This window comes from Nannospalax galili, unplaced genomic scaffold (assembly GCF_000622305.1).
Source record: "Nannospalax galili isolate Female #2095 unplaced genomic scaffold, S.galili_v1.0 scaffold237, whole genome shotgun sequence".
Classification (NCBI taxonomy): Eukaryota; Metazoa; Chordata; class Mammalia; order Rodentia; family Spalacidae; genus Nannospalax; species Nannospalax galili.
In genome coordinates this window covers 1763448-1777896 of record NW_008339924.1, presented here as the reverse complement: position 1 = coordinate 1777896, position 14449 = coordinate 1763448, and the positions used below count along the sequence as shown (strand labels likewise).

General features: G+C 45.0%; 2 protein-coding genes across 3 annotated transcripts in view; one reads left to right on the top strand and one right to left on the bottom strand.

The window, feature by feature from the left end:
- Positions 1–9086, top strand: part of Syce3 (synaptonemal complex central element protein 3) — a 32261-nt gene extending 23175 nt beyond the window's left edge. Inside the window, exon 3 of one of the 2 annotated variants that reach the window (XM_029564359.1) lies at positions 8610–9086. In XM_029564359.1, coding sequence (XP_029420219.1) covers positions 8610–8860 — 251 coding nt within the window. In that variant the 3' untranslated portion in view covers positions 8861–9086. The remainder of the gene's footprint in view (positions 1–8609) is intronic. The other variant, XM_008834781.2, reaches the window with a different exon arrangement.
- Positions 9087–10003: 917 nt separating this feature from the next.
- Positions 10004–13933, bottom strand: Klhdc7b (kelch domain containing 7B). Its single transcript, XM_008834780.2, has 2 exons — positions 12289–13933; positions 10004–12210 (listed from the first exon to the last, which is right to left on the bottom strand). The coding sequence occupies exons 1-2, from the start codon at positions 13931–13933 to the stop codon at positions 10004–10006; spliced, it is 3852 nt and encodes a 1283-aa protein (XP_008833002.2).
- Positions 13934–14449: the final 516 nt, after the last annotated feature.

The window sequence follows — 14449 nt, the reverse complement described above, 5'->3', positions numbered from 1 at the left end:
TGTGAATGGGAGCATTTACTATAGAACCATACCCTTAATTAACATAGATGCAAAAATTCTCAACAAAATACTTACAAACCACATACAGATGTACATCAAAAAGATCATTCACCACGATCAAGTGGGCTTTATTCCAGAGATGCAGGGATGGTTCAATATACATAAGTCAATAAATGTCATTAATCATATAAATGGACTCAAAGACAAAACCACATTGTCATCTCAATAGATGCAGAGAAAACCTTTGACAAAATTCAACATGTTTTATGTTCAAATTCCTAGAGGGAATTGGACTGGAGGGAACATACCTCAACATAACTAAAGCCATATACAACAAACCCACAGCCAACATCACTCTAAATGGAGAAAAACTGGAAGCATTCCCATTAAAATCAGGAACCAGATAAGGTTGTCCACTATCCCCACTCCTTTTCAACACAGTGCTTGAAACTCTTGCGAGAGCAATGAGACAGGAGAAGGAAATTAAAGGAGTACCAATTGGAAAAGAAGAGGTAAAACTACCCCTTTTTGCAGATGATATGACACTATACCTAAGAGATCCCAAAAGTTCCACCAGGAAATGCCTAGAACTGATTAATACTTTCAGTATAGTATCAGGTTATAAAATCAATCTACAAAAATCAGTAGCCTTTTTATACACCAATAACAAGCAATTGGAGAAAGAAGAGTACAGGACTTTCTACATATTTTTCAATACGCTTACTTTAGTGATTTTGTTCCTTTTATAAGTGGATATTTTCTACTTTATTTCCTAAATACTAGAATTCAAGAAGACTACACAGCCTTGGGTATTTTGTACTCTTCTATATTGTTAGTGATAGTAATAGTAGCTTGTGTTTACATCATGTTGATCTCTTTTCCCTATGCTCTACACATGTTATCTAATTCTTATAGAAAATTTAGGGGGATAGACACCATTAAATTATTATCCCCAATTTATAGATGCAGAAACTAGAGCTTAGAGAATTTAAATACCTATACTAAGGTATTTAGGCTAAAAACAACCAGAGTCTTCCTTTTCTATATTTTGAAGTTATGTGTATAGTATCACATATTTCAGAGACCTTAATAGCTAATCTATTTTTGATAACATTTAGTTTTTTCTTGGGTTTTTGCTGTTTTAATATTGTGTCTATTTGAATATTTCATAGTTGCTTTCAAATTATTTTATCAACACTTCCTAATTTATTACCATGTCACTCTATATGGTTGGAACTGTCAGGCATTAACATTTCAAAATAGATTATTAATTATAATTACTAAATAACTTTAAAAGAAATGTTGCATGTTCATTTTTTTAAAATTTAAGCAAAGTCAGATTCAATGTAAACTTTAAAATCATCAAACCATCCGGTCTTCCAGAATTAACTACTGTTGACATTAGGGGGCGTTATTCTGTCTCTAACAAATAGTCATTATAACAAATAGTTGAGATAAAGCAACTTGTAAGAGAAAAAGGTTTATTTTGGATCAGAGTTCTAGAGTTTTCATGATTAATTGACCCTCATTGTCTTGGGCTTGTGGTGAGATAGCACATGATGCCAAAAACCAACAGAAAAGGGAGGCGCTACATGGACCTTTGGGAGACATAGTCCAAACTATAGCACTCTGTGTAAAAACAGAATGATGGCCCAATGGATGGAAGCAAGAGGGATCATTTTTAAGTATTTTTATTATTTTAAAGATTTGCTTTAATTATGTGTTTATCTGTGTGTGGGTATGGGCATATGTGAGTGTAGGTGCCCATGGAATGCAGGAGAGTTTACAGGCAGCTGTGAGCTGCCAACCATGGGAGCTGGGGACCAGACTCCAGTCCTCTTGCAAGAGCAGTAAGCACTCTTATTGCTAAGCCATCTTTCTAGCCCCAAGAGATCATTTTTAATGTTTTTTTATTGAGCTTATATGCATTTCATACAACAGTTCTTAATCGAATCTAGAACCCCTTCCCATCCATGCTCCCCTAAACTTCCACCAGACCGCATGTATTATATCGTACTTGCTAAGTCCTATCCAGTCAAGCATTTGTACCCAGATGGAGAGATCTTTTTTATGATTATTATTTTTATGTATGTGAGTGTATTGCCTGCATGTGTGTAAAAGCACCCATGTTGTGCAATGCCTGTGGAGGTCAGAAGAAGGTGTCAGATTCCCCCAGAACCAGAGATATGGACAGCTGTTAGCCACCATGTGGGTGCTGAAATCGAACCCAAGTCCTCTGCAAGAGCAGTCAGTGCTCTTAACCGCTGAGCCATCTCTCCAGCCCTGAGAGATCATTTTTTTAAAAGATAGTCTTTCATTTCCTTTCTCACCATGACAGACCTCACTCCATCACTCCATGGATCAGGGAACCAATATAGGGATTATCCCAGTCATTAACTGTATTACTTGATTTTTCTGTTGCTGTGCCAAAACACTGACCAAAACCAACTTGGGAAGGAAAGAGTTTAATTTCATCTTAAAACTCCAAGGTCACATTGAGGGAAGTCAGGACAGAAACTCAAAGCAGGAACCTGGAGGCAGAAATTGAAGGAGAAACTACAGAGAAATGCTGCTTACTAGCTTGCTTCTCTGTACTCAGCCTGCTTTCTTATACAACCCAGGACCACCTACCCAAAGGTAGCACCACTCACAGTGGGCTGAGCCCTTCTATATCATTCAACAATCTAGAAAATGCCTCACAGACATGCCCACAGGCCAGGCCAATAGAGGAAATTCCTCAGTTGAGGCACCCTCTTCTCAGGTATGTCAAGTTGACAGCCTAAGCCAGTCATGACACTGTTTCGATTATGCATCCTGAAATTAGGGAACAAGTAAAAGGCATATGATCCATGAAGAAGGGTGTGAGATTCACAAGGCATTGGAAAACAAAAAATATTAAACATGTACACTGGGGTTGAGACTGTAACTCAGTGATACAATGTGTGCTTACCATGTGTTTAACCCTATATTCACTCCCCAGCACCAACTCCACCTCCCCCACAAAAAAAGAAAAAGAAAAATGAAGGCAAATCCTAATAAATAAATATAACTAATAAATAGGTACATTTCCTACCTTTTAAATTATTTCTTGTGACAATGTTGCCTAATCTACATAAGGTTGGTTCCCCCTCCTCAGCTGCCAATAAAATTTTCCTTACTTCTCTTTAAGATTTTACTGGCAATCAGCTTAAAATTATGTGAATAGAAATTCAAGGCACTGGAACTTTTGCTAATGCTATCTTCAAAATCATCATAGCGTTGCCACCCACTCCCGATTCCAAAACAGCCTCCACAGTTTAGAGGTTTAAGAGGCATCATATTCGCAGCGCCCAAATCAGTATCTATTATCTATTGCTGCATAACCAATTAACCCAATCCAAGAAGCTGAAAACTGAAAACATTCATTATGACACTATTTTGGAAGGTCATTAAGTCTGGATGTGGTATAGCTGGTGGCTCTGTGTTTCTCATAAGATTGCAACCATGACACCAACCATGTCTAGTCTCTGAATACTTAACTGGGGTCTGAAAAATCTGCTTCCAAACTCATGTAGTTGTTGACAGAAGGCATTGTTTCCCTTTTCTTCCATGCCTTCCTCCATCCCTCCCTTCCTCCTTCCTTCCCTCTCTTCCTTCCTTTCTTCCTCCCTTTTCTGTCTTTCTTTTGGTGGTGGTAGAGATAGGGCCTTGGGAACACTAGGCAAATACTCTTTGCCACTGAACTACAGTCTTAGTAGGAGGTTTTTCTGTGTAGTTTCAACATGGGACTGGCCGTAACTTTGCCTGTCATTTCACTGACAAACATACTGCTTATTTCCTTCTCAGTATCTTTCATAGTCTTATATGTTAACTATCTGTCTCTTCCCACTGCAGCTATCATGGACACTTCAGGAGCACAGATGTGTCCATTCTACATACTGCTGTAGTGCCAGAGCTACCTTAGCAAATGGCAGCACAAAGTAGCATTCAGTAAATATTAAATGAATGAATGGATCAAAACCTCAAAGACATATTTCTGAGATTGTATGTGATAACACACACTTATAATTCTAGCACTTGGGAAATAGAGGTAGGAGGATCAGAAGTTTAAGATTATATCCCAAACTACATATCAAGTTTGAGGCCAGCCAGCCTGAACTACATAAGACCCTATCTCTTTTTAAAAGTTTTTTTAATTTTTAATTTTTATTTTATGTGTATGAATGTTTTGCCTGCATGTGTGTGAAATGTTTTGCCTTCATGTATGTGTGGTGCCCATAGAGGCCAGAAGAGGGCATTGGATTCCCTGGAACTGGAGTTATGGATAGTTGTTAGCTACCAAGTGGGTATTGGGAACTGAGCCCAGGTCCTTTTTTCTAATTTTTTTATGTGTATGAGTGTATTACCTGCACAAATATAAGTGCACCCATGTTGTGCAATGCCTTGGAGGCCAGAAGAGGGTGTTGGATACCCTGGAACTAGAGTTAGGATGGTTGTTAGCCACCATGTGGGTGCTGGGAACCAAACCCAGGTCCTCTGCAAGAGTAGCCAGTGCTCTTAACCTCTAAGTTATCTCTCCAGCCCCAAGACCCTGTTGTTGTTTTTTTTTTTTTTAAAAAAAAAAAAAAGTATTCTGGAGAATTTTCTGATGAGTCCTTCCCATTATATAGTCTAAAACATTTTCCTTGGATCAGATAGCAAGAGGGCTATGCAACTAATACAGTGTCTTGCTATCTTGTTGAATTGTCTTTCCTTACAATGCTTTGAGTCATGCTGCAAGCTGATCTTTACCAGTAACCCTAACTATAGCCATGAAGGGCTACCTTGTATTTTTTTTTCTTTTTGAGACAGGGTCTCCCTGTAGCCCCAGCTGTCCTGGATTCACTGTGGAGAACAGGCTGGCCTCGAACTCACAGAGATCCACCTGCCTCTGCCTCCCAAGTGCTGGAATTAGAGGCATGTGCTACCACATCCGGTCCTTTTTAAAAATATTTTACTTATTATTTTTATTTTATGTATATGCGCATATTGCCTGAATGTAGGTAAGTGCACCCATGTTGTGCAATGCCCATGGAGGACAGAAGAGGCTGTCAGATCCCCTGGAACTGGAGTTATGGACAGTCATTAGCTGCCATGGGGGTGCTTGGATTTGAACCCGGGTTTTCTGCAAGAACAGTCAGTGTTCTTAACCACTGAGCCATCTCTCTAGCCCTGCTACCTTGTATTTAAAACAGGGATATCAAGATCATTTTTCAACTACAGAATCCTCTTCATATAGAAGCCCCATTGGAAATTTTTCTCTTAGGATACAGTTATTTTGTTGTTTAGTTTTTGTTACTGTTTTTTTATTTGGGAGGTTATATTTTTCCATTCTGGGTATCAAACTCAAAGTTTCACATATGCTATGAAGGGTTTTACCACTCGGCTCTAGGACAGAGGTGTTTTAAATATTTTTTATATACCTATTTTTGTTTTATGTGTATGAGTGTTATACCTGCATGTATATACGTGTACCCATGTTGTGCTAAGCCCATGGAGGTCAGAAGAGGGCACTGGATTTCCCTGGAACTGGAGTTATGGACAGTTGTTAGCTGCCATGTGGGTGCTGGGAATCAAACCTGGATCCTCTGCAAGAGCAGTCATTATTCTTAACCGCTGAGCCATCTCTCCAGCCCTGACAGAGGTGTTTTTCTTTCTTTTCTGAATACTGAGTCATAATTGAAAATGTTTCCTTCTCTGCTTTGACTTACTGTGGGATACTACATGCGATTCGTTTTCATGAGCTGTTTTTAATCCCCTGACATTAACTTCATTATTATTATTATTATTATTATTATTATTATTATTATTATTATTGGTCTTTTTGGTTTCTGTAGCCCCAGCTGTCCTGGAACTCACTATGTAGACCAGGCTGGCCTTGAACTCACAGAGATCCACCTACCTCTGCCTCCTGAGTGCTGGAATTAAAGATGTGCACCACCATGCTCAGCTGTTATTATTAATTTTATTTGTATTTTATGTGTGACTGTTTTGCTTGCATGTATATTAGGCACTATATGCATGCAATACTTGCAGAGGCTAGAAGAGTGCACTGGTTCCCCTAGACCGGAGTTACAAATAGTTGTTAGCTGCCATTTGGGTTCTGGGAACCAAACCCAGGTCCTCTGCAAAAGCACCAAGTGCTCTTAACCACTGAGCCATCTCTCCAGCCCCCATTATTATTATAATAATTATTATATTTTATGTCTATATCTGACTGTCTTTTAATTTTATTTTTGGAGAATTTCATACATGAGTACTATACTTACATCATTTCCACCCTAACCTTTCCCCCCTCTAACTCTTCCCATGGACCCCAAACTCCCTCTCAATCCTCTTCTTAATTATTATTGTTACACACACACACACATCCTACTGAGTCCATTTAGTGGTACTTGTATGTTTAGGGCTGACCACTTAGAGTTAGATAACGTACTCTTTCCTACTTTAACTCTTTGCCTTGAGTACCTCAATTATTTATTTTATAGTAAGAGTTTCTACTTTTGAACAATTCTCTAAATATCCAATTCTGTTGCTCTCGATACTATGGTCCACAAGACATTGAATATAAACACAATTAAGCTAAGTTCTTTGACACTTGATGATAGGGATTACCTTTCTTCTACTTTCTGATAATGTATTCCTCATTGCTCTGAGATCTCATCAGAATGGCTTCAGCATTTGTGTATCCACATTCTGTCCATGATTCTGTATATTCTCTATGAAGATAGAAGAATTCTTTCTAAATTCTTCTTTGCTTTCTGAGCCAGAAGTTCCAGAATTATCTTTAAAGCTCCATTCATGGCAACATTGTATCATGTACTTCTATCACATACTTCAAAACTCTAGCCGCCTCTACCCACTACCCAATTCCAAACCTCTTCCACACTTTCAGGTGTTGTAGCAATACTGCCCTTGTTGGTACCTACTTCTATCTTAATCATCTGAGGATGCTATAACAAATCACCATAAACAAGGTAGCTTTAAAAAAAAACAAATATTTATTTCTTATGGTCCTAGAGAAGTCCAAAGTGGCAACAGTTTGAGTGTCTGGTGAGAAATCTTTTCCATGTTTGTAGACACCCCCTTCTCATTGTGTCCTTGAATAGCCATGGCTAATTGCAAGCTCTGTGTCTCTTATAAGGACACAAACCCCAGGCATGAGGGCTCTACCCTATTACTGCACATCTTCCAGAGGTCCACTACCTAATACCATTAACTTGAGGCCAGATTTCAGCATGTAAATATGGGGATGCAAACATTCAGTCCATAACATGTGCCAGGCTGTTCATATGCTCTTGCAGTAAGCTGATACATTCTCTCTATTTTACAGATGGAGATACTGAATTAGCAAATCTACACCCATGTTCAAGGTCACATAGCTAGCAAGTAGAGAGATGGGAAGCAAACTCTGCTCTGGCTTCCAGGTCTATATGTCATCTGCTGTTCAGAGGATTGAAAATAGTGGTCTGCAGATGCCCCAGAATTGTTAGAGTACTTGTTAGGACTGGATCTACAAGCACTATTCCCAACCTGCTAGACAAAAACTCTGTGTGTTGTAGGATGGGCCAGTGGTCTACATTCTAACAAGTGTTCCAAGTGCCACTCCTGCATCCAAAAATTAAAGAATCTCTCTACTAGTGGGAACTCTGTTGAGACCTGCAAGTACCTTTTCTAGTAATTTTTCCATACCTAAACATATGTTGTTATCTGCAACACTTCAAGTCTGTGATGTAATGATGTTGTTTGTATATAGGTATACATGTACATCTATCACTACTCATTTTGCTATAGTCTCATTGGTTAATTTCCTCAAAGATATAGTTTCCAAAAATATCTAGTATTTTTAGCCCAGTAAAGGATTTTAAGGGAACATGTTTGCTAGACCTAGCTATCTTGCAGAAGGGCTAACCATGTTCTGTGTAATTCTAGTGGGTAGAGCCACACCAGAAATGGATGCTGCAGAATAGGTTCTGTTCACACTTGACCCAAAACTTCATAAGATATGTGTTCAACTAGTGGCCCAGGGGATGCTGCCCTCAAGTTATTCCAAGAGAGAAAGAGCAAGAAAGCTTGTTTGTGCTGTGGTGAATGTTCAAGGATGCCTAACAGGAAGGCAACCAAACCTTCCAAGGAGTAGGACCCTTACTGGAAGCACAGAGGCATCAAATACAAATGGACATATGTCTCAGGTCACTGAGCATGAGGAAATATATGATTCTAGGACCTACAGGTACAGGTTTAGGAATGGTCAACTTATCTGAGCGTGTGAGTTTGGGTAAAAATTATAATTCCTGCTGGGCGTGGTGGCGCACGCCTGTAGTCCCAGCACTTGGGAGGCAGAGGCAGGTGGATCTCTGTGAGTTCAAGGCCAGCTGGAGCTACAGGGAGACCCTGTTTCAAAAAGACCAAAAAAATTATGATTCCTTAGGGATCACCCTGTAACCATTAGTTATGCATTACATAAGGTCCTACACAGGTAAGGGCTTATGGTTTGCTCTAATTTTCCTCCGTATTAGACCCATTTCCAGCTTTTCATTGTCATAGAGGTTTTATAACCCCCACTATCTTTCTCTCCTTGGAATAATCAGTGCCCCCCCAGAGTCCAGCCCCACATGCTGAGACAGGTGGTGTCCTAGAGCTTCAGCACCTGTCACCTGACTGGACCTGTCTGGTTGTTGCAGTACAGGCAACCTGGATGGCCTACGATATGGTGGTCATGCGTACCAACCCCACACTGGCAGAGTCCATGCACCGGCTGGAGGATGCCTTCCTCAACTGCAAGGAGGAGATGGAGAAGAACTGGCAGGAGCTACTCACAGAAACCAAGCACAAACAGTAAGCCACCATCTCTCACCAGCCTGTATGCAGAAGCCAGGGGAATGGAACCAGTAGCCCAGATGTGTAGCTGTATGCACAGAACTTGTTTCACAATAAACTTATTTTCAAGCAAACTCAAGGACTCATTTCTGTCCCACACTATGATCGACCCAATTGCATATCAAATTGGATGAGCAAAGCATGGTGAGTATGAGATGAATATGCTTTCAGTGGGTCAAATACATGCTGGTGCCAGTTGTGCTGAGCCTAGGGAAAAAAAGCAAAAAATGGTCTAGTTGGGACAAACCAGGTTACAGACCAGAAAAATAAGCACTATTCAGATTTATCTACCTGCCTAAAATGGGTTTCACAGTGGATAAAAGGAGAAAGCATGTCATTTCCCATGTTGTTTGTTCTAGGCACCATGGCAGATGGCCATTGGTGATCCTGTCCTCATGAATCTCCTGAATGGCAGGTGTTCAAACAAGGGTTAAATATCTTTTCCCAGTCCACACAATTAATAAAGGGTATAACTAGATTAAAACTCAAGGCTCAGTTAAAGGGGAGCTGGTAGGAAGTGATATTGGAGTCTGGAGGGCATGAGGCCCTACAAGATGCCAAGTGGTCCCGGCCCAATCTGGACTGAGATTGTGAGCAGCATGTTGACATTCTCTCTCAGTTTTACAGGCAAGGAGTTCAAATGCCAGTCAGACCCAGGAGGAAGAGAGTCAAGCCTGGCTCCCAAAAGGCCACAGGATGGCAAAAGTCCCAGAGAAAGGGTATTTCCTCTTCCATCATGACAAAACATAAGAAGCTAAAATGGGTTTCCAGCCAGCACCAAAGAATCACAGAGAGGTAGTTGTGATGGAACTATGGAGCTAAGCATCCTAAGCAGGTCAGACCTAGGATCAAAAACAACAGGGGGTGGGGAAGGCCAAGAAGGAATGAAGAAGCTAGGGTTTCAAGGTGAGGGAGGCAGGTGGAATCTCATTCAATAGATAAATAAAACCCTTTACTTAGAAGACAAAGCAGAGAGGGAAAGGCTTTTGGATACAGGAACAGAAAGTTCTGGCCCTAGGCTCTTCCCTATGCCCCAGGTCACTCAGACAGCCGGCCAAAGGTTTCCCAGAAGAGCAGCCCTACAGCCCTGATTCTTTTCCAACACTCAGAGTGTGGTCTGTAGCTGGGTCTTGGGAGGCAGAGTCAGAGTAAATGGACAGAGTACCCCCTTACTCCCCAGGGGAAAGGGCTGCAGCTCCTTGGCCTGGAACTGGGCAGTTCCCTCAGAGACTGTGAAGGTAGCTGTGACCTGGTGGTTGAGACAGTAAATGGTGTTTCCCAGCACCGTGCAGTGGAGGGGAGCAGGGTTAGGAAGTGGTAGGGAAGCAGCATGGCTCCAGGAGCCTGTCACAGTGTTGTAGCGCATCACTGCAGCACCTACACCCCGCAACAGATCAAAACGGTACAGGAAGCCTCCTAGTGCCACCATGTCACTGGAGCGCCGGTGGCTGGCACTATAGGGACACTCATCCCATGAGTCTTTCTTAGGGCTATATCTGAGTAGGCGGTAAAAGAGGTGACCTCCTGTGACATAGATATCCCCACGGCAGGCCACAGCCTCATGGGCCACGGGGAAGGTGCCTTCAGGGAGGGACGCTCGCAAGGTCCAGCTGTCTGTGCGTGGGTCATAGCGTTCCATGCTGTAGAGACACTCACCACCAATGGCATAAAGCTGTCCATCCAGGGCCACCAGCTTGAGCTGGGCCCGGGCCTGCTGCATGGGCCGAATCTGGCTCCAAATGTTAGTCAGAGGGTTGTAGCAGAACACCTTATTGGAACAGACAGCCTTGGTACCAGAGCCCCGGATGCCACCTGCCAGAAACAGGTAATTATACATGGTGCAGAGACCACAGCCCCGAAGTGGTATCTCCTCTGGTATCTGAGTCAGGGGCCACCACACATTCTCTTGGGGGTTGAACACATGGAGGTACGTGTGAGAGTACAAATGCTCAGGCCTAGATGCAGGAGCCTCCTCATCATGAGAGCTCCTTGTGATCCCCGAGCGGCTCATCTGGTAAAGGCTGGGCAGCACAAGGACCCCCAGCACTGTCTGGCCCTGACAGGTACGCAGGCTCAGGATGCGCTCCCTGTCAGCCCCACTCAGCTGCCTGTAGAGATGTGGATCACCTAGCACATGCAGCAAGTTGTTACTGATCAAGGCGTAGGTCTCCCGGGCCAAATCAAGCTCCCCATGTTGCTGGGCAAAGGCCAGAACCTCCAGGCAGCTGCCTAGATCTAGCCTTTGGGGCCACAACCCCATTGTTGTGGTAGGCTGCAAGGCCAGTGAGCAGGACTTCTGAGGCCCCTCCACCACCCCCCAACTCCCAGGTTTCTGCAAAAAAATCACGATCTTTTGGGCTTCTTTCTGCTGCTCTGCCCTGCTGCCTGCAGGGTTGGCCTCCTCTCCTGGCACTTGCTGGGGCTGCTGAGGCACTTCCTGGGTAACTGTCTGCTCAGAGCTCTGAGCTTCTTCATAAACACTGTGTTGCCCTTGCCGTTGTGGAGGCTGAGGGATGGGCTGAGAATCCTTCCTCACAGCAGTAGATGATACAGGGCCAGGCTGTGCCTGTACCGAAAGCTGTGAGGCAGCCCTAGGCTTTGCAGTCAGAGGCAGTAAGTCTAGACTTTTCTCCTTGGATTCATCTCTTGGGTCTAGGGGTGAGCCAGAAGTAAAAGATTCTTTGGTCTCCATGCTCATTGGCTGTAGTTGACATGCAGCCTCAACAAGGTCTCCTGAACTTGATGATGTAACCAAGTGCTTGTCCTGGAGGCTACAGATGGCCTCTTCAGAGTGGAAGCCTGGCTGTCTATCTTCAGGGTGTGTGGATGTGCCCAGCCCTGCAGGACTTGCAGGAACTTCCTTTGGGGCACTCCCTTGGGGCCTCTCTTCTTTAGGGAAGGGGTGGCTTCTAAGAACCATGGTAATAAGGTTTCCCCAGTTAGTTGAGATCTGCCCTTCTTGGGAGCTCTTGGAGAGGCCTACGTTGGACTCCCTAGACACAGGCCTTGACCCACTAGCTACTGCAGAGGCATGGGATTCCACTGGGGTAGAGGCTTGGGTTGGGGATGAGGTTGGTGTTGAGACTGTGGTTAAGACTGTAATTGGGACTGAGGCTGGGGATAGAGTTGGTGTTGAGATTGGGGTTAAGACTGTAATTGAGACTGAGGCTGGGGTTGGTTTTGAGATTGGGGTTAAGACTACAACTGGGTCTGGTTCTGGGTCTAGGGTTGGTTTTGAGGTTGAGGTTGAGACTGGGACTACAGCTGGAGTTTTTTTTGAGATTGGGGTTAGGGATGTAAATAGTTCTGGATCTGAGCCTAAGATCGGTTCTGAGATTGGGGTTAGGGCTTTAACTGGGGTCGTAGCCTGGGCTGGGGTTAAAGATGTACCTGAGCATGAGATTAGGGATGATATTGGCGATGGGGCTAGGATTGCTGCTGAAGCTGAAGTTGAAATTCCTGGGGCTAAAATTGGTGTTGGAAATGGGGCTGGTGCTACTCTTAGATTTGCACCATCAGGAGGACCCTGATACAAAGGAGGACCCAGGGGCAGAGAGTTTAAAGGAGCAGGGGTTGGGACTGCATGTAGGAAGACAGGGTGGTGATGCGCTGCAGCCATAGAGGATGGAAACTGCTCAGTGTCCTGCATCAGAGGAGAGGCTGGAGGGTTGCAGGAGGGAGTGCAGCTGAGACCACCAATGGAAGACTTCCTTGTCTCCAGGGAAAGCACAAGTCTCTGGTCAGCTGATGGACTGCCAGACATCTGTTCACTACTCTGGCTTTGAGGGGCTCCTCTCCCTTCTCCAGTGAGGTGGCCCTCTAGCTTTTCTGTCTTGCTCTGGTCCATGACGTGGTCGACCTCACTGGCCTCCAGGGGTGACTCCTCTAGCAGTGCACCTCGAGAGCACCTGAAGTTGCTGGTTAACATGGCTGCCCCACTCTCCCAGTGCCAGGCTTCCTCACAAGCCAAGACTTCCCGATTCTCCTTAGGGGTGGGGGACCCAGTCTCTCTGCTCTGGCCATCCTTAGCCCCAGGACCTGCAGTGCTAGCTGAAGTGAGCTGGAGGCCGCTCCTCCCATGCACATCCTGGAAGTCATCTGCCTGGGGACAAGTGTGAGCAAAGCTGGCTGGGCTGATCTCCTGAGGTCCCCTGAGCCCCCTGCTCAGGTGGAGCAATGAGGTACCTGCTAGGGAACTGCAGGTGAGGGTGTCCTGAGTAGCTGCACATGCCGTATCCACAGTGTCCCACACACTCACTGCAGAGCCCAGGCGGAGGGGGTCTGGCTTTCGGGGACGGCAAGGTCTGTCTCCTGAGCTGGTACCTGGCCGCCGTCTCAAGCTGCCCAGGCCTCTCCCTAGTGAACCAGAAGGCCTGACACTCAGGTGCCAGGGGCTCTTGTCCTGTTGCTTGGTATGGACCAGGACCTGGCAAGTTGTCCCCTTATTCTGTGTGCCACTTGCCTCCACCTGCGTCTCTGCTTTGCTGTCAGGACCCGGAGAGGTGAAGTGGATCAGGAGTGGGGCAGGAGTATCTCTTGCTTTGCTGTAGCCCATGAGGGCAGTTTCTTGCCTAGGAGGCTCCCTTCCTTTATTTCCCAGGGCTCCTGGGGTTGCCCCTCTGCTGGCCACCTCTCCGGGTGTTTTGAGTGGAAGCCTGGCAGTGGAGGCCATACTTCCACCCCTTGAGGGCTCCGGGTCCTGGGCCCTGGCTGTAGCAGGTTTCCCCTGAAGGTGTCCAGGAGCCTCTGATTTCCACCTTCCTGAGCTCTGTCCCTTACTGGCATCACTGACCTTCGACTTTGGGTGCAGGGCCATCCTGGGTCCTCCTGCTTGAGTAGGTTGCATCCCTGGAGATGTGGACGTTGATCCTGTCACCTCCTGGTCCTGCCTGGAACCAAACCACTGAAAAGCTAATGCGGTAGTAGCCACCACAGCCAATGCCAACAATGCAAGTACAGCCCCATCCCAATCATCATCTCCATCCCCATCCCAGCCCCAGAGGGGCCCACTAGCCTCTACAGCACCCTGGACCATGGTGCTGATTGTAGACCTGCTGTGAGGAACCTGCTCTGGCTGGCAACTATGCATGCCCCACACCCAGCCTGGACTGCAGGTTATGCAGATTGCATTGCAAGAGGCTGGCCTAGGACCGCCCTGTTAAGGTAGACTGATTCTCCAGGTCCTTGCACGGTCTCTATTTGCATTGCACCCAGGCTTTCAGGTTTATCAGTAAACCCAGTTGGAGATATTAGGAGACCCTGTTATCTACAATAACCTTCCCAAGTTGTCCCCCAGCTCCTGCCCCTTTCTTTTTTGCCCAGGGTCCCAGGGTCAAATGCTAGTGTTCCTGGACACTGTGCCAGGATCCCAGCCCACCATCTGCCTAAAAGATCCTCACACCCCCAAATTCACTTTGCACCCTAGAGCCCCCCCGAAGCCTGGGTTCAGGTACAAGGGCTCTGGCAAGGAAGGGTTACCCACAGGAGATGTTATCTCAAGTCTTAGCAACATGATGCAGCCCTGATGAAATTACCAGAAACCTGAGAGGCC